Source organism: Agelaius tricolor, unplaced genomic scaffold (assembly GCF_023055355.1).
Source record: "Agelaius tricolor isolate 1412-34295 unplaced genomic scaffold, bAgeTri1.0.p SCAF_14, whole genome shotgun sequence".
NCBI classification, from domain to species: Eukaryota; Metazoa; Chordata; class Aves; order Passeriformes; family Icteridae; genus Agelaius; species Agelaius tricolor.
The window spans coordinates 6,307,950-6,327,902 of NW_027269274.1; the positions used below are offsets into that span (position 1 = coordinate 6,307,950).

A 19,953-nucleotide genomic window follows, 5' to 3' on the forward strand; every position below is an offset into this window, starting at 1 on the left:
GCTCTGCAAGCAACCATGAAAAAAGCAGATATAAAGCATGATAGGTTATACCTCCTGATAAACTACTTCCTAAAATGTGAAAGTGTAAATAAGACAATGAAGTATTTGTTTAAAAGTGCTGAATGTGTGGGAGCAGCCCTCCATCCCAGGTCTCCTGTGAGTTAAGGGTGTTTTAAGCACTTCCCCACACACACCTTTGTCCTGTTGCATTTAATACAGATGTGCACATTGTTATGGAGTAATCATCTGAATCCACTTTGTGCTTTTCCACTGCTCTGCCTCAGTGGTGAGGCTGCAGGTGACTGATGTGGAGGCACCTCAGGGGTCAGGCTGGGCTTGAGTGGAAATAGCCCAGAGTGAATGATCTACAGGATTAAAAATAACCAGCTACTCAGGATGCTCTGTAATTATCCAGTTATGTGTTTAATTTACCACCCTCAGCCGACCTTTCCCAAGACAGACATTTCTACTGAAAGTAACTATGATAATTTTTACAAAGATGAAAGGTGGACCTTCTGAAATAAAGGTGTGTGCTGTGGCTGCAGAATTATCTAAGCTTCTAAAAATGTATATGTGAGAGAAATGGAACATAAGTGCATGTATATAATTACCTTGTTAATTTACTGTCAGCTAATTTCACTTTCTGTAAGTAGCATCCACACTTAGACAAATGGCAATTTTCATTCATTTCTGTGCCAGTATTTAGAAGCAGAACATTACAGTGCAATCTCATTACTACAGCTTTATTGATTTATAAAATTACACTTTATTACACTAATCCATATATTAGAATGAATAGAACTGTGCATAGTTACAGCTAAGGTATTCTTGCCAAGGAGGTACATAGTTTGCTTTTTCATCAGCAGTTCACAATTTAAATTAGTGGATGTCATGCTGTTGGACTCCAGGAACACGGGATTAATGACAAACTCATTAGTTCATGAAGTTTAATCTTCTTGGTGGGTGTCCCACCTCGTGGGAAATAAGAGGGATTTGGCTGCAGGTGTCTGGTGAGGTAACAGCAATCACTCAAAGGAAGGGATCTAGAGCTGCTGCTATTGGGAACCCGAGAATATTTTTTTTTTTTTATGCTTTATTTGGTACCAGGATACTCTTTTCTTTGCTTAGGAGAAAGCAAATGAGTGCTCTAAGGACACATGAAGAGGCTGTGACTGCATTAGCAAGTTCCACATGGCAGGAGAAGCACTGGTGGTACTTGGGTCAGGGGGGTGATGCTCTGTTGGAATATTTGGCATAGATCCTTAAACAGATCTTTTTACAACGGCTTTCTTGGGGAGTGTGGCAGCTTTTATACCCTTACTTCTTGTCATCAGGTAATTATCAGGGGTTTTTTAAATGATATTACAGTGGGGAGTGAACATGCTGAATTGGCTGTGCCTGGCCTTGCCCTGGTGTTTCACAACACACACAGATGAGTCCGCAAAGCCCCAACACTGTAGCAAGTTATTTTTGTCCCTTTTAATCTGTTAGGCCCTGATCCTGATCTGTAGGGTTTCCTAAATCCCATTGATTTCTCCAGAATTAGGTTCCTGGAGTCCTTTGAGAGCCTGGGTTTGGCTGGTCTTGTGCTATTAACCAGAAACAAACCCACTCTCTTTACCTCAGAGCGCTCCGAGGATAAATGTGTTGAAGATTATCTGTGCTCTTATTTGGTGGCGGGGAAGGCCACTGAAATACCAAAAATAGATTTATAAAGGACAAAAATAACTTGCTGCCTGGAGGGTTTACACAATCTGAGCTGTGCTGTGTGGCTTGGCTGAATCAGTTCTCCAGGGAGGCTCGGGGCAGGCCCTGCCTCTGCGAGGGGAAGGGCAGGGAGATGAACTGGACACAGCACCTCAGAGAGAGGGAGAGCAGCCCCTGTGTGTGCTGAGGGCCAGCCTGCAGGGAGATGAACTGGACACAGCACCCCAGAGAGAGGGAGGGCAGCCCCTGTGTGTGCTGAGGGCCAGCCTGCCAGCACCCTTGGGCATGGCTGGTACAGCCTTGTGACAAGAGGGGCTCCTCAAAAGCTGCTGCTCTGGGATCCTTCTCTGGCCACTTGCTGGAAAGACAGGTGGGAGAAGGAGCTTTTCTATAAAAATCCCTTCCGTCTCCTCCGTGGAAGAAAAATTGCTGTAGACAGCAGCCATGAAATGCATTTCTCTCTGAAACAGAAACACTTCTGTCTTGGTCAGCTCTTTTCTGGGTTTAATCAGTTGTTCCTGCTGACCACAGTGACAGAAATTGGCTTTTCTTCCTGCAGTTGTGTGTGTGGCCAGGAAGAGTCAATCAGCATCAGTTCCTGTGTGTGCATCATTAACAGGGCTGGGAGTTCATTTCTAATGGCAGACACATTCTTCTTTGGGTTGAATTTCTGCTCCTCCACCACCAAGACACCTTGAATGCTTGTCACGTTTTTGGGGTTTATAAGGTGTCAAGTTGCTGGCTGGAGAAGGGATGGACTGAATTTAAAATCCCAGAATGGGCTGCCTGAGTTTCAAGTTTCAGGAGAAAATTGTATTTATAAGCTGAGCATGTTTGGTTTGTAACAGATTGGGCCTGTCTGAAATGCCCATATTTTATATAGTTACACCTATGAGTGACCCCTTACCACAGGTACGTGGGGTTACAGTGTATAATGGATTGCACAACAACATCCAAATACAATTCCTTTTACTTCTGTTGGGAAAAAATAAGGTATTCCTAGTCTGAGTGACCCCAGAAGTCAGTAAGATAAGGTAGTTCTGTGTCCAGTGTCTTCTTGCAGACAGGTTACACTTTATTTTTGTGAGTGTGGATAAGGCTGTTTTTAGTACTGTGCTGCTGATAAGTTCTGCCTGGAGCTTGGCTGCTGATCAGGTTCCCTCTTGTGGAGTCAGACCAGGCTGTCTCTGTCTTTTCCCTCCTCCATTTGCTATTAGCAGATCTGTGAAGTTGGTTCTGCCTTCCAGTTATCTGGCACCATAGGCCAACAGATGCAGGAGAGCCAAAGCAGGCTCTCCAAATTACCCTGTGATGAGAGGGAAGAAGGTGACCTCCAAACACAGTGGGAGGGAAAAGGGGCTGCTTTTCCTAATGTGTTTCTTCTTTAGCAGCTGAAGGATTTTTCCGTGTAGGTGATGAGAGCAGTCTCTTCTTGCTGAATGAACAAAAATTCCACTTTTTTAGAACTAGTTTTTTAGGACAAGGGGAAGAGCAGCACCCTGCTTTCCTCCCACCCCAGCCTTCCCAAAGCTCCCACAGCAGCACTTGGCCTTGCAGCCTCCTGAGTCAGGAGCATCCCTGCACACTTCACATTAAAATCTTATTTACTGCAGTTCCACCCACTGCTGCTGACCACCAGTGGCTTGAGCCCGTATAAAATATGGTTGTAGCAACTGTTGTCATTACTTTGAGTGTACAGCTTCCACATTATCTGTCATTTTAAGAGATGCTGGTCAGTGGAGATGAGGAGCAAATGGCTTGTGGTTTGATGAGATGTATTTTGGTGGCTCACCAGATTGTCACTGCCAGCCAGTGGAACTGGAGAAGGAGTTTGCAGAAATTACTGCTTTGCAGATGGGAGTTGTAGGTATTCTGAACTAGAAATGGTGATTTCCAAATGACTTGCTAGGGGCTGGTTTTGGTGCTCAGTAACAATATTACTGTCCAAGAATGTTTTTTTCTCTTTTTACATGGAAGCAATTGAAGTGACTGCAGCCCCATTAAGTCTTATTTTTAGATTACAATAAGCAAGACTCTGATTAGTTTAGCAGCAGGGCATCAGTGAATATTAACAGCTTAACTTGAAGGCCTGGTAGATTGGATAAAGAACTAAACAGCCCCTGAGTTGTATATTAACAGTCTGGCCATGGTATAATTGAGGCTCGTGTTGGGTCAGTGTCAGCATGGTTGATAGGCAGCACAACAGCAGAAGCTATTTGTTTTTATAATGGGCACTTAAATTATTCAGCAGAGTAGCTGATAGGCATCACTACATCTGAGCCACAGCCCAGTTATTCTAGGCATGTGTGCACAAGCTCTAATTAGTTCAGGTACAGCACTGAGCTCTCCTTGGGCAAACTCACCTGTGTCTAGAAGCAGTTTCCCAGGTGGGGTCTCCAGCCCATGAGGAGATCCCTCTCCTGTGGCCCAAGCATTAGGGATACATGAATAAACTGGGATGCAGATAGCTTGGGGGTGATAACCAAACCAACAGCTGGGCAAACCTTTCATCTGAGCCACTCATGTTAGATGTAGTTTTACTCCTCCAGCCCACAAGAGAAAGTAAAAACTGCAATGCTACCAGTAGCCCTTTTTGTTTGTTTGTTTTCTTAAATCTTCTGTGGTTACAGGAAATTTGAGGGATTTCCCCTTGAATGTAATGTATCTAACTAGTTGTGTATGCTGTGGGAAATGCTAGCTAGATAAGACTGAAAGCTTATGAACCATTAAATGTGCAGAAGGAGTTGGTAGCCACTCAGTTTCCCCTCCAGTTCCTTCTTGTTGCAGCATTAGCAATTCTGAGGTAATCACACAATGGACATAGCTCAAATTAATTAGCTAAATTGGTACCTAAAGGCAATAAGATTTCATGCCACTTAATATTTCAATGCAAACAAGACAGGCAACTAAACATATTTAAATATGATTGGCTCATCTTCTCAAGTGGAGTGTCTTATCTTTTGTTTGGGCTAAATACAGCTCTCATTGTGCTCAATTTATTCTGCCATTAGCAGTGGTCTGACCTGCTATTAGCTCTGATAAAAAGTACATCCCCTTCGCTGAAGACCATCCTGTGGAAAGGAAGTTGAAATGCGATTTAAGGGAGGAAGGAGGATAGACACACTTTGCTTTCGTACATAATTAAGCCGTGCTAGTGATGGGAGACAATTACAAAGGGAGCCGATCGGCAGAGCGCTCCAGTGGTGGCCGGCAGGCTGTGATGCTGCTGCCCTGTGCACACACACAAGCTGCCCAGCCTCGGAGCAGTTGTTCCAGCCTGTGAGAAGGCTCTGGCTGGAAGGTGCCGATTATTCCCAGTGTTGTGCCTGGGAAAAGTCGCGGAGTTTGTGCCTCTTGGCTTTCTTCTCTCCCCCCTTTTCTTGCCGCCCGCCCTCTCCCCCCACCCTCCTTGCGAAGCAGCCCTTCTGGCTTTGTTGTAAGTGCGGTTTGTAATCATTGTACACATCCCAGATGGTTCATGGAAACTCTTTGAAATGCCATCTGCCAGGCGTGTGTCCAGCCGGCAGCCTGTCATTCTGCTCCGAGAAGAACGGAGGCGGGTTCTCCCTTCCCCCTGCCTGCCTGCCTGGATCGCAGTCGGTAACACTTGCTCAGATGTGGAGCAGGATAACAGCCCGAGCATCTGCAAGCAATCTCTGCTCCAGACAGCAACATGGAAACTTGTTGGGTTTTTTTTTTCCTTCGCCCAGATAAGATATCCCAGCCAGTGCAGTTTTTATTTTCCCTGGGTTTGCTGCTGAGGACCAGCTGAGGTGACAAATGTTATCTCTGTGATGCAATGTTTTCCTTTTCTGTGGTGACTTTCCTAATGCTTTCTGAGTGTGTTGCAGGCACAGCTGCGTTTTTTTTTGACTTGAACATATTCAGGAAATTAAGAACACTGAGATGAAACAAATAGATCCATTAAAATGGCTCAGAGGAATTATGGCAGAGATATAATTGTCATGTCAAATAGGCAGCCAGCACTAGTAAACTGCTGACTGCAATTTCACCGCTATAAAAATTCAGAAGGAAGGAAAAAATGATTAATAAATATGCTCTGTGGGAAGATAAAGAGAAGGAGAGGCTTTAAAAGATAAGGTGAAAGCAATCCTGATCTTTGTGTCTCATCAATGTGTTAGTAGTTATTGGGAAAACACAGTCCCGATCTTTGTCATTCGGCTCACATGGCTGGGGGTGACATTCACTGATTGATGAGCAGTGCTAGAGAGTCTAATTCCCACTTCCATTGTGCTCTGGGCACGGGACAGCTACAGCACACCACTGGTCAGAGTTATTGGTGTGGCTTTTCATCCTTCCTGCCTCCCCCTCCCAGCCAGGTTTAGGGGAATGGGGCAGTGGCCACCAGACACGATGCCCTGGGGAGGGTCCTCAGAGCCTCAGTGGCAATTCAGTGCTCAGGGAGGACATGTGGCACTGGGCTGTGATCATCCTGGCTGCTGGGTGTGTGCTCCATGCTCCTGGTGTGCCAAGGAGGGGCCTGAGTGAGCCTCTCTGCTTGCCTTGGGATGGAAGCACCAGCATGGGGCAGGGAGGGGCAGCTCCTGCATTCCTCTGGATCAGATCTGTGAAAGAAAGTTGTCTTCTGTTACAATCTACCCAGTAAAAACTGTTGTAGCATTACTAGAAGGATTCAGAAATACAAAAATGCAAGACTGAGTCCTTTTCAAGTACGAAAGAGTAATTCTGCTAGCAGGGTACAGATATCCATCACTATTTCCATCCCCTTCCTTACTTTTTCTCCTTCCTTCACCCATTCATAAAGCTCCAAGAGGAGGAATGATGGAAAAAGCACAGGAATTTATAGACTCTTTGAAGGCTGATGGTAAATAATAAAAAAAGAGAGTTTCTATTTTGAAACAAGAAATGGAGGATGTTAGAGAAAGTAGATGTCAATCAAGGAAATTAATCTAGTGATAGTCTTTCAAGGGTGTCACTCTGTCAAGACTGACCTCTTGAGCAGTCTCTCAGATGAATAGGAGATAAGCAGACTTTCCGCTTTCCTGGCACTTGAGGAAAACATTTGCCAGATGCAGGCATGGTAAATTTATGCTCTTTCAACTTCTGAGAACTGGAATCTTCCCAATTAGTTTTCAGAAGCTCAGCTTCTTTATTCTTTCTTCTGTCCTTTTATAAAGGGTTTAAGAAATTGTATGCACTGAGAAGACACTGCCCAGGGGCCAGAAGAGTCCCTCAGAAGTGAGAAATTATGCTTTGTTAAATGTTAGGTATGGTTTCCACAGCTCTGAAGTTATTCCCAAGGCAGCAGACTGGTTTCAGCCACAGCATTCAGACACCTCCAACTCTGTAACTCTGGTCTTTCTTCCAAAATTCAGTTTCCTGTACCATCTGTAAATCTGTCATTTATATTTAATCTCAGATGTAAAGAATCCAGAGTCATGGAAAATAAGGGCTGTTGAACAGAAATGGATCCTTATCAATGAAGCTGTGCTCAGTGACCTAAAATGCAGCATCCCAAGTCATCTTAGGAAAAAAAAGTCATGAAATGACTCATGTTACACTGTGCATGTTACACTGTGCTTCAGAGTGCTGTAATTGGCCAGAAGGGACAAGAGTTTCAGAGCTGGCAGAGTGGCAGTGATCAGAGCCAGTTCTCCATGGGCACTACAGAAATTGTTGAGTGCTGGAGAGAGAGATTGAGTGTGACTTATTGCTCAAAATATTCCTGAACTGGAACCAGCTTGTAGGTGAATTCTGTGAGAAGAGTTTGTCAGGTTGTCTCTTCAGTGAGCATGCGTGGATGGTGCATCAAAACCATCTCATGCTACTTTTTAATGCTGAATAAAAAATAATAGCATGAATAGAGATGAAACAGTAAGAAGAAACAAGGGAGAAATTATGTTTATGATGTGAGAGAACATTTGATGAGCTAGTGATACAGAAGTAATGGAACCTGGAAAATAGTTGCCTTATCTGGTAATACAGATTGCAGTTTTAGTGAAGTATGAGAGACAATGCTAACAGTAGGAAATTAATTACTGGCATATTCCCAGGACCAAACTTTTCCAGCTGTGTTTCTGGACACAGAGATGAGAGATTTCTTTGCCAGAGTCTTTCTGAGAACACAAGAAACATCCCTCAGTTGTTTTGTTCTAATTGGTGCCACCGGTCCAACCTGAAAGCTGTGTCTTGTTTTTACATGGGCTCCTAACTTCAAACTTGACCCTTGTAGCTCACAGAACTGTGTTTTACAGATACTCTGGTATCTTTGTGGGAATTTGTTACTTATTTCTTAACTCTTGATAAGAAAACAACTCTGATAATGTTCTACTTTTTCCTTTCAGGCACAACCCGCCCTCCAAGAGAAGGAGAAGTGCCTGGTGTGGACTATAACTTTCTGACTGTGGAGGAATTCCTGGAGTTGGAGCGAAGTGGGACCCTTCTGGAAGTAGGAACTTATGAAGGTATGGAGCCAGGGGCAGTGAAAAAGCACTTCAGATACCTATGGTGGGATACCACATTTGTATCACTCTCACTCAAGTTAGGACCTTGCTTTCCATCCTGGTGCTCTGCTTCCCTTTTCTCTGGAACCTGAGAGAGGGAATTCCAGTTTTCCTGTGCTTTTATCTTCTGCCTTCAAGTTAACTGCCTGAAAAGATCAACAGTAGGCCAGGAAAATCCAATATATAATCCTGTAACATACTGGGGTAGTGTGCATTTATCCTTTGTGTCCACTAGGGCTCATCTCCTTGTTCAGTTTTTCTTTCCTCCTGCTCTTTCTCTTTCCCTCCATCTTCCCTCAATACACTCCTTCATCACCCAGTTGTGTGTCACTATGCAGCTACATGATGCACTGATTTTGTGGGGTTTTTTTTTTCTTATTCTTGGATAATTGCTTATAACTTGGGTTGTTGTGTTGATCCTTTTTACAGCACAACTTTGCAAACAACAGGACTGAGACAGCCAAGGGGCACTGAAATGTCACCGGGGTGAGAGCAAAAACAGCTCCAGAGAAATGCAAGGCAAATTGGCCATTTTTAGGTACACAACAGGATTTGTGTAACTAAATCTGCAGTCTGTAGCTCCTTTAAATTGAAAACTCTTTTTGGAGTGGGTTGGGTTTTTTTCCTCAGAACATTCAAATGTACCTCTTGAGAAGACAATGAAAAGAAATACTTTACAGGTTTGAAAGTCCTTCCAGTGCACTTCAGCTCAGTCATTTCAAATTTCCATTTGAAAGAAGTTTAATGGTTCTTTCTGTAAATCTGAGGGATTGAAAAAGTCCTATCCTTGCAGCTTTATTCTAATTATTCTTTATAATAAGAAATATGGAATACATTTATAAATACAAACACACACAACTAGCCAAAATCTTTGAAAAGTAGTCATCAAACATGAGCAGAAAAATTGTGACATGTGGTTTTGGTGTTCAGGGTTTGACGAAAGAGTCCTGAAATGCTGTTTGTCTACTTCTTTAAAAACTCCTTTTTAAGGGCACCTTTAAACCTTATGCTCACTCCCAGCTGCAGACCTGGTTTGCATGAAGATGCTAAATGTATAATTTGGTTTCACTCTTCCACTTCTCCGAGCTGATTAGCTCCATCAGCACCAATGCTAACGTTCCAGCAGCAGCTCTTCTCCAAAATGAGCTTTTTCCTCTCTGTGTTTCTAATTATAACACCAAATTAGTTTTCTTTGTCGTGGTGCCTGAAATAGATCAGCTGAAAGGCCTCGCCATTGCTTCCTGATCTATTTGTTCTAGTGACCTTTCCACTTGGAAAGACAAAATGGGTAAGTGTCTGTAAGCTGGCTCCTGGGACATGCTGGGAATTAGTTCTCAGGAAATGCTGAATCCACCTGGGACAGTTAGAACACAGTCATTTCATTGCTTATGTGATTATATGCAGCAGCGGCTCAACTGTTTAGGTTTCGTGGCTTGCTCTTTTCAGTTGCTGGAGATGAGGTTGATTTCTCATAAGTCTAATGTGTATTTCATTTCTGTGGGTGATAGAAGTGCCTGAACTTGAAAGGAATAATTTGTCAGAAGTGCTGAGAAGCTTCTTTGCCCGTTGACATCAGTGATGCTGGTGCATTGTGGTTCTGGAGTGCTGGCCCATGGAAGGAAAAATCAATAAGAATAAAGCAAATAATGATGATGCATGTGTGCACATATGCATCAAGACACATTACTATTTGATTGTAATGTGGAATAAATAGAGTTCATTTTTCACTTAGGGCTTAAAGAAATTATTTTGCTGCCTTCCGAGATTTCTTTAATAGCTTTGTTGTACTTTTTTTGGGAAATCTTATTTTACAGCTGTATCGATCAAGACAGTGTTGATCTTGATTAGATCTTGGAAGATGGAGTGATTCAGACTTGATGCTGCAATCACAAGTGATTTTGTCTATAAAAAAAATCTGTCAAAAACCCAAACCACAAAGCAAGTTCGACTTTTAATGGCCAAATCTCTGTTATTGTCCAGCTTTATAGTCTTAGATATTTTAATGATCACTTTTTTTTTGCTGTATTTTGCTGCCATATTCTTTTTAATTGGAGTTCCACCATGATAAATTTGACTGTATTTTTGATCAGTGGTGGCTTATTCTAAACCAGAAAAATAAAACCCAACACAAGGAAATAATCTTCTACCTGCTGTGCTGAGTAGAAATCAGAACAATTGAAGAGACGGGGTTGCTTGTGATTTAATGCTCTCAAGTGATTTAGAGATGAAGGAAGGGGAATGCTATGAAATGGACTGTAGGGATGAGCAATGGGGAAGTTTTTGTGTGCCAGCCACAAGCTCATGTGGCTCCAGCAGGCTGGTGGGGTTACTGTGGTCCCAAGGACCCTTCTGGCCTTGTAAGCATCAGCACGTGGTGGTGGAGAAGATGGACATAAAGTCACCTGCATTCTGTCACTGGGAAAAATCTTACAGAAGAAGAGCCAACAGAAACATTTAATAACAGTTACTGAAGAGAATTCTGGGGAGAAGGATCAGAAAACAGGGAGGCATCAGAAGAGGGGTAATACACAGGACTTTGATGCTGATACAGATCTATTGATTTGGAAAGAATAAAGAACAAGCAGAAGGGAAGAGTTGGAAACCATAAAAAAGTAGGAAAGTGTATCAGGTTTTCAAAGAACAACCTGGATTTTGAAAGTGCTCTAATTGCAAAGAGAAAGTGCAAGCTGAACAGGAGAAAAGAGGTGTTGCTGACCTGCAGGGCTTTGTAATGCCATTATTATTTCTTCTGGTGCACTCCAAATAGGTTCCCCTGGGCAGCTTTTGATTCCCATGCCCGTGAAGGCAGAGCAGGCATGGCAGCTGCTGTTCTGGTCACCTCTCATCTCCCTGGTGTGTTCTGCACCCAAAAGGCTTCAAAAATATAATCAGGTGGGAGGGGGCATTGGCAAACCTTAATTCCTGGGGTTTTCAGTTTGGGTTTTAACATCCTGATTTTTAACCATAAAGCCCAGAAACAACTTCTTTCCTCCCCTGATGAAAGCTCCATGTTAATCACATGAATCCAGCAGCTGGAGCTGGAAGACCTGCCCAGAGCTGTGGTGCTGCCCCAGTATTGGTGATTTTGCCCCACGTGTGTGCTGCACACAACCCTCTCAAGCCAATTAGAAATTCCCATTGACAATACTCATTAGGAAGGAAAATTCTTTTTAGGCTGCACATCGTCTAGGCCTTCTGCTGGATAGGAAATCACTGTAATTGTAGTCTCAGGCATTTATTGACTGCTCCTTCAGGGCAGAAAATACTGATGGATGCATGGAAGTAATTGTGTAGGTTACTAATTATTTAGCAATTACTGCTGCATTTGAATTGCAGGCTCTCGCAGGCAGCCCAAGGGAGGGCTGTTTTGAGCACAGCCACCGCTTCCAGATTTTATTCTCATTTTTTCCCCAGCTGCTGAGTGGCCCTGGGCAGATCAGGTAGCTGCTCTATACTTCAGGTTACTGGCCTGAAGAATATTAAAACAACACTTACTTCTCTCCTCATTAATATTTCAGCAGATCCCCTGTGCCTGCAGCTATCTGCTGTTGGAAATAGGAGGGGGAGAGGGGAAGCCACGGTGTTCTGGAGGGCTGTGCTGCAGTCAGGCTCTCAGCCCTGCAGATGGGAGCTGTGCACAGGCACACAGGGACATGGGCAGGGGGGCTGCTTTTTGAATGGGGATGGCTGCATCGCCAGGGTTTGGTGAGGCTGTGTGAGTGAATGCCTGCCCAGCACTTAGTGATCCTCAAAAGAAAAAGTGCTGCACTTTATAACATGTGAAGGGTTATTACATTATGGAGTATTATTGTCAAGGCATCATCTTTCATTCTCAGGACAAGTGTTATGTGATTGCCAAGAGAAGTAATAAGTAATCTGCATTAGTCTCATGACTGAGATGTAATGGGGTGACTTGCTAACATTCTCAAAGTATATAAAACTACCTACTGTAGACAGGGTCTCCGATTGTGGTTCTTAATGATTGTAATAAATTACATTAATAGTGCAGTTTGAATTTCAGCCCAAGTAGAGAGGTGTATTCAGCAACACGCTTCAAATCAAGATGCCTTAGCCTAATTTGTCTGATGTGCTGCTCTCCTTGGGTTCCTCTGCAGCAGCCACACTACCCCAGCTGCTTCAGCAAAATGGGTGGATTATTTTTGCTGGTGCCTCCACAGCCTGTGGGTGTCACCAGCTCAGTCCCACCTGGAAATGAGAGCTGAGCCTGTGGCAGGCAGAATGTGAGGGGAAGATGGGAGGGGAAGGGTGGCAGATACTGGGGATGCCCATGCAGGTGAATAACACATTAATCAGATCCAGTGATTTTTGTCTCCGGACTAGAGATTGTCTCAATAAATCATAATGGCTTCTTTAGCACCCTTATAATGTGTCACACTGAATATCCACACACTAATATCTGTGCTCTGCAGGATGATTCCTCTTCTATCTTTGGCTCTTAATATTATGCTTGCTTTTGGTCTTGTTATTTTTTAAACCATTGGTAGAGAAAAAAAGGCAACACCTTGTTGTGTATATGCACAATTATCAGTGCTAACCAAGCTTGAGTGCTGCTGTACTGAAGTGTCATCTGATAACAATGCTTCATTCTGCAAACAGCTGAAGTGGTACCTGAGTAACTCTTGTTCTCTGAAAGCAAATATTCTAATATCTGATAGGGGTTTAGAGTGGCTTTGAATCTCCTGCAGCATTCCTGACTGCCTTCTCCCTCTCTCTGCACTTTCAATAACAAGTTTCTCAATGTGAGCTCTGTCAGAAACTGTTCATTAGCACTCATGTGCTTTAAAACACAAACCTCAGGGAAAAGGTTCCCAAACACCTCTGGCAAAAAAGAGATTTGGTGAATTAGTTGCTTTCTTCTTAAGTTAGAGTTCGGGTTATTTCAGGCATCATTTACTGTGTAACCATAGTTCAATGTGTTGAAGGCTGTTCCTAGCAGCCCAGGCACATTTTGGCATTGTTTTTTTTTGGTACAGGATGTTCCTGGGGCTCTCCAGCAGTGGCTGCTCCTTGCTGGTGTTACCCAGCTCCTCTGCAGAGGCAGCCTGGGCTCCCCAGACTGCAGCATTTCCCTGCCTGCAGAGCTCCCTGCCACTGCCTTCCAGAGAGGGGAGGTGCTAATGGGACACATCCCCATGGTGGGACTACACAAATAAATATTTAACTGTTTGCAAGAAGAGTTTCATGTTGCAGTGGCTTGACAGGGTGTTTTCTTTATTCCTACAGCCCTGTGCTAGGTAGGGTGTTTCCAGCTGCTTCTCCTGCTTTCTGTATATGCCATTCACAAATACATGTTTATTTATGTTCCCTATGATTTTTTAAAATCTATTTGAATGTGGATATAGCAGCTGATAGAGCACAGCTGGTCTCATGGAACACCCTGAGCCTCCCCAGCCCCCTCCTGGTCCATGCTAACAAGGTTGTACTGTTTGTTTATTACTTTTAGTATCATTGCTTTGGTTTTGGATTTTTCCATGCCTTAAGTGTGCTTGGATACACTTGTACATGAGTGCTAACAATAGCATGTGGCAACACCTAGTGATAACACAGCAAAAATGAGAGTAAGCAAGAGTGATTTCTTCTGTGGGTGACTTTCTCCTGTGCTGCCACTGCCTTTAGGACACTAGTTGGAGTATATGTTAAATTTCAGACCTATTTGAAACGTGCAGTTTGTAACAGTTTGACTTATTTAACAAGAAACCCAAACTGATCTTTCACTTAACCTCATCATTAATAACCACAAAAATTGACAGAGAATTTCCTGTTTCAAGCAAATGTAAATATTGTGGGTTAATTTCTCTAAGCTCTCCTTCATTGCCTGTTTTCCTTCCGATCCAGCTGCTGCATCTGCAGCCTCCTCCTGGTTGCCTGGATACTCTGAATTTCCTCAAGGCAATTGCTAATCAATGTGCAGTTGCAGCTAGGTGAATCCTGCAGACAGCAGCCAGATCTGTCATCTAGATGTGGAAATCTGTAGCAGAATGTGATCTGGGAGGGGAACAGACAAAACACCATGGCAGGAGCTCTGCTCCCAGGAACCAACTCATCCTGTGCTAATCAGACACAAGCACTCCTGCTGGATTACATGAGCAGAAGCTCTCCTGCTAAAATTAAGGGTCAATTGTTTATGTTCTTGTACAGTGCAGAGAAGAGGAGCTGAGTCTCAGAAAATAAAACAATTATATTAATAATTGCATTTCAAGTCTTTGTGTCAAGGCCTTGCTTAATTTTGCTGCTTATCTCCAAGTGTCTTTCCCAAAATACCCATTTTCACCAAGACAGATAGCTATGAAGTGCTTTTTGAAACATGAGCTATAAATGGAGTCCTTGTTAGCACAGAGTGGTGGCTTTGAAGATGAGATGCTCTTCTCATGGACACAGGGCCCTCTGTGCTGCACTGAGGCTTTCGAGTTTCTTGGGATTCTTGTAACTGCAAAATTAGAATTCACATGTAGGCATCAGTAAATTCAGAAAAAAATCAGTAAAATTCTGCTTGGTTCTTTGCTGAGACACAAATGCACTCTCAGTCCCAGGCATAGACATCTTTCACCAGAAAGGAGAATGCAGAGCAAACACCTACAGGTTAAAGTAACTCAAATATGTGGTTTGGGAGCACATTCTTCAATTGCTGTAATTGCACCATTAGAATTAATGCTCAAGCTCATGTTTGACCTTGCAGTTAGCTACTCTGCCTTCTTCTGCCTCTCCACATCAGCTCCCTGTCCCCACCCCAGCAGCCTCCATGGTCTCCTTCTCCTTCTCTGCTTTAGTGTCCATTCCACTTTTGAACCTGCATGATTGTGCCTCTCTTCTTCTGCATTTCAACCATTTCTTGTGCATTCAACCCATTCCAGGAATGGCATCTTGGCTGGATGGAGTCATTTCAGCCCAAATGGAATTGAATTCAATGGTGTGATTTCAAGGGTGTTATGGAATAGATTCATAGATATTTTACTTAACTAGTTGGTGTATTTTTGTGAATTGTATTTTAAATTTCAGGTCACACAAACAATTTAAGGTAAATTTACTGCCCATCTGGAGAATACTTAATAAGAATGCTTTGTTGTTTGGCATGTAAGACAAATTTTCCAAAAGCAACATTGTCAGTCAATAGAACTTTCTTTTTAAATTTTAGAAAATTTGCTTTAATTCAGGACAGGGTGGAAGCTGCTATAGAATGCTTTCATTGATTGTGATCACTGCTTGAATTGGCAGAGCAGGAAGTGTTATGATGATGAGAACTTGTCTTATTGTTGTGATAAGCTGTTACCAAAGTCTAATTACTGGGTGCGATGCTAAAATGTGTAAGCTGCCGACACTTAAGGAGATGAAAAGAAATAAACTCATTCCAAAGAACTCTTCTGTTTGGGTTTTCTCATTATTATTGTTATTTTTGTGCACTCTCCTGAGTGGTGCTTCAGAGTGTATGGATTAAGTCATGGATTTGGCTGCAGATGCTGCCATCAGACTTCAGCTGTGGTTAAGTAAGTTTTAAGCACCAAGGGACTGAATAAAATAATGGTTAGTGAAAAGTGCTGACGAGGGATTCAGTTAATGGTGTGTGCATCTGTGGAGTGAGTGGGTTGTTATTAGCTATTAATTCAGGTGCTGGAGGCAGGATCCAAGTGTGATTAAGAGGAGGGTAAGGAGTAGAGGCCCAGTTCCCATAGGAATTGCACATGGGAATGTGCCATTCCTGCCACACTGGCTGCCTCAGAACTGGCATTTCCTCAGAAAAGTAGAATTTCCTGCAGTCTTGTCCTGGAAATCTCCATTGTCTGGGGGACAGAGACGTCCTGCTGGGGTCAGAATCCTCAGAAGTTTTGCAGAGCTTCACCTGAGCTCAGCACCCCGGGGAGTCCTGCCCTAACTGCTGTGCTGACTTCAGGAAACGTTTTGGGATCCTCTGGGATGACAGATGCTTGTGTATGCACATGTAACATGCTGTTAATAATTAGAGCTGATTGGATATTCAGTACAAATTACACTGGCTATGAAGTTAGCCCCTTCTTTGGGCTTACAAGTGGCTCACAAAACACTGTTAAAGCCTATTTTTAAATGTATGTTTCTTCATAAACATTGATAGATTTAATTTGAACGAATAATGTCAAGTCTGAGTGTTGTAAAACTCTTGCTGGGCTGTTCACTGTCAGTTGTTAATGGAGCATGTTTGGATTTCTGAGTCACAGTGTAAATATTTTCTATTTCCAATGTTGAGGATGAAACATGAGGTTTGATGATTATTTTTACCAGTCCCCCCTAATAGTGTGTCTGCTCCCACGCCCAAGCCCACATGCCATGTCTTCAAAAATAACTGCTTAGAGAAGAGAAATAGGGCTGACTGCATCCAGCAAACAGGAGGGAAAGATAGCATTTCCATTTTCTCTCATTTTCCATGTCACCTGGAAGCTGGGTTAGAGCATTCTTTTAAAGATTTTCATCATGAGCTGGGTTATTTCCCCAACCTGTTTGTCCTTGTGGGAATCTGAAGGAAGAGCTCTGATTTTTTCGAGTATTGACTCAGGCTTAATCTGCCTCCTGTGGTGAAAAAGGAAAAGTTCAGCCCCAGAGGCGACATTTCCCAAAAGCCCCACACATGGAGAGCCATGCTCAAATTCATATTTGGTCTTTTTATATGCTCATTTATATTTACAGGGATCCTCTAAAACGACACACTGTCTTGGTAGAGAGCAATTATTCACTAATGCTAGTACCAGCAACCATGGCTGGTTTGAAAAATGACTCATGATTTTGGTGTAAGAAATCCTGAAATACTTTAGAGAAGCCTGTTTTTCTGTTGAGGAACAGCTCTCTGTGGACTGGTAGGAACTCCAGCTTTGCTGTTGCTAGAGGAGCTGAAGAGGAACAAAATTCAAAGATATAATCATACATTTCTCCTTAATTGGAGGAGGGATGGTGCCATCTGTGCTTTGCTCTTGTCCAGGGGAAATAAAACCCACACTATCAGCATCTATATATCCCCTTCATCCTCCTTTTTGCTTCCATCCTAAAGAATTTAACCAGTTAAAACAGACCCAAAATAACTTTTGCATAAAATAGTGATGTGCAGTGCTATAAATAAAAGTCATTTTCATGTGTATGGCACACACATGGCTCCCTCTGCTTAGCAGTTAATATCCTTAGAGAAACTTTTATTTTCCTCTGGAAAACTAAGCAAAGCAACAACCTAAAAAAAGCCCAAAAACCCACAAAATCCCAGAGTAGTGTTGTTCTTCATGAGAAAGAGGATAGGTGGGAGCAAGGTTAATTATCCTTTTTTTCTTTTTTTTCTGCCCACCTACGTTTATATTTTCCCTTTGCACTCCCTCTCCCCCATTCCACCTCTTTTTGTATAAAACAGTTCTGCAGTATGTAGAGCATAAGAATTATTTCTCTAGCAGAAACTGCAACCTGCTCGCAGAGCCTCCGTACCCATTAGAGGCTCTTTCCAGAAGCAGTAATTTCCTTCTCCCCATAAATTATGCATCAATGTACATTTAAGATTCTGAGATGATGAACAGAAGATGAAAGTGTTGCTGCTCCCGTGGAGCTGCATCCACGTCCTTGTGTACAGGCTGGAGCACACCTTGTTCAGACAAACCTGCTCGTGCTGCTGTCCTGCTACCCCAGCTGGAACAGAGCTGGGAGCTGCTCTGGCTGTTTGGGCCTCTGCTCTGTGCAAAATACCTTCACAGAATCACAGAATAATGAGGTTGGAAGAGACTCTAAAGATCATCAAGTCCAACCTATGCCCTAATGCCTCAACTAGACTGTAGCACCAAGTGCCATGGCCAGTCTTCTTTTAAACACATGGTGATTCTACCACCTCCCTGGGAATAGCATTCCAGTACTTTATTATTCTTTTGGTGAAAAATTTCTTCCTGATATCCAACCTGTACCTTTCCTGATGTAGCTTGAGACTGTGTCCTCTGGTTCTGTCAGTGCTGCCCGGTGGGAGAGACCAACCCCACCTGTCTGCAGCCTCCCTTCAGGAAGGTGTAGAGAGCAATAAGGTCACCTCTAAGCCTCCTCTTCTCCAGGCTAAACAACCCCAGTTCCTTCAAATGTTCCTCATAGGGTTTGTGTTCCCAGCCCCTCACCAGCCTCGTTGCCCTCCTCTGGATGTGCTCAAGCACCTCAACATCCTTCCCAAACTGAGGGGCCAGAACTGTGCTTTTCACTTCACAGGAGGCAGGGAGGGGGAATGATTGCTAGTGTTTCCTTTTGGAAACAGAGATGGACTCTGCCAGTGCAAGTCAGGGTGATTCCAGCTCCTGATGGGTTCTGGTGATCCTCCTTCCAAGAGGAGCTGCTCCAGGATCCTGCCAGGCTCAGAGGTGAAGCTGTCTGGCCTCTTCCTAAGTCTTCTATTGTTAAGAAAGGGATTTTGTTTTTACTTTTACAGTCAGTGGGAGTTTCACCAGGCTGCCACAACTCCTCAAATATGGCGGAAAGTGATGTAGCAACTCCATACAGGTTCCCTGCAGGTGCACCTCATCACTTCCCATGGACCTGTGCTCCTTCAGGTTCCTTAGATGGTCTCAAACCTGATCTTCTCTTACAGTCACTGAGAAAATATGTACTGAAAAATTGAAAAATAATGCTTTCAGGTTATATATAGCATGTGGAGATCACTGAAGAATGTAAATAAATGTATGTTTTAGAGAAGAATTTTGCACTGTTGTCACAATTGAACTATATGTGAAACAGGGCCAGTGAAATACCTCTGTGCTGTGCTGGCATGAATGAGCATGCACTTATTCTGTGTCTCTTCCATGGTCACTTAAAATGGCAGGGAGGCAGCCCAAGCACTCTGCACTGTTTCCATCACAACTGGTGATGCATTCTGAGCATGTGTTGGCATAACCCTGTGTGCATCTGTGTCCCTTCAAGCTTAGCTTTAAGGTCTGGGTCTTCACTTCTACCCAAGTTGACCTAACTGCTGAATTTCCTCTTTGAACAAAGCCATGTGGTATCTTTCCTTTTCTCTCCTTTGACTAAGTTTTCTTTTAGAGAGAAAATAGTGTTTGCTTTCCAAATGCAACATCCCCCCTAAAAGAACCTGTGTACTAAAGCAGGCCATCGAGCCTTTCATCACTTCTCTTGGTGATAGCAGTCATGAATTTTTTATTTTCTGCAGGGCTCACTCCAGATCTGCCACAGCATTGTGTGGGTGCACACATGTAAAAAGGCTACTAATTGAAATTCAGATGTAACGAGATGAAGTTTGCTATTCACCATGACTGCCTTTTGTTTTAGCCCATGTACGCTCAGTGCACCTAAACAATACAACCATTGCTTCTCCTTTTAGATTTGACAAGAATAACTAAAAAGGCAAGAAATATTTCTGTGTCTGCTGGAGAGATGAAGTATGCACCCCCAAAAATGGGAATGGCACGTGTTAGCTTCTTTATATACTTATCTGTGGGGAGGGATAGAAATTTTAATGGAACTGTAAAGAAAATGAAATGGAAAACTTACTGCTATAAACTGTTCTCTTTTGAAGATGCAAATGTGTCTCTATTGCCTAGGTAACTATTATGGAACGCCGAAGCCTCCAAGCCAGCCCCTCAGTGGGAAAGTGACTTCCACCAATGCTTTGCAAAACCTGCAGTCTGGCTCCAAGCAGTCGACTCCAAAGCGAACCAAGTCTTACAATGATATGCAAAATGCTGGCATAGTGCATACAGAGAATGAGGAAGAGGATGATGTACCTGAAATGAGCAGTAGCTTCACAGGTAAA

The 19,953-nt window shown here is 43.1% G+C and overlaps 1 protein-coding gene across 30 annotated transcripts in view; it reads left to right on the top strand.

Annotated features, from left to right (window-relative positions):
* The window catches only part of MAGI1 (membrane associated guanylate kinase, WW and PDZ domain containing 1), a 337,856-nt gene that overhangs the window by 241,810 nt on the left and 76,093 nt on the right, over nucleotides 1-19,953 (top strand). For all 30 annotated transcript variants that reach the window (XM_071439416.1, XM_071439423.1, XM_071439422.1 and 27 more), the window contains exons 3-4: nucleotides 8,034-8,153; nucleotides 19,742-19,948. In XM_071439416.1, the coding sequence (XP_071295517.1) occupies nucleotides 8,034-8,153; nucleotides 19,742-19,948 (327 nt within the window). The remainder of the gene's footprint in view (nucleotides 1-8,033; nucleotides 8,154-19,741; nucleotides 19,949-19,953) is intronic.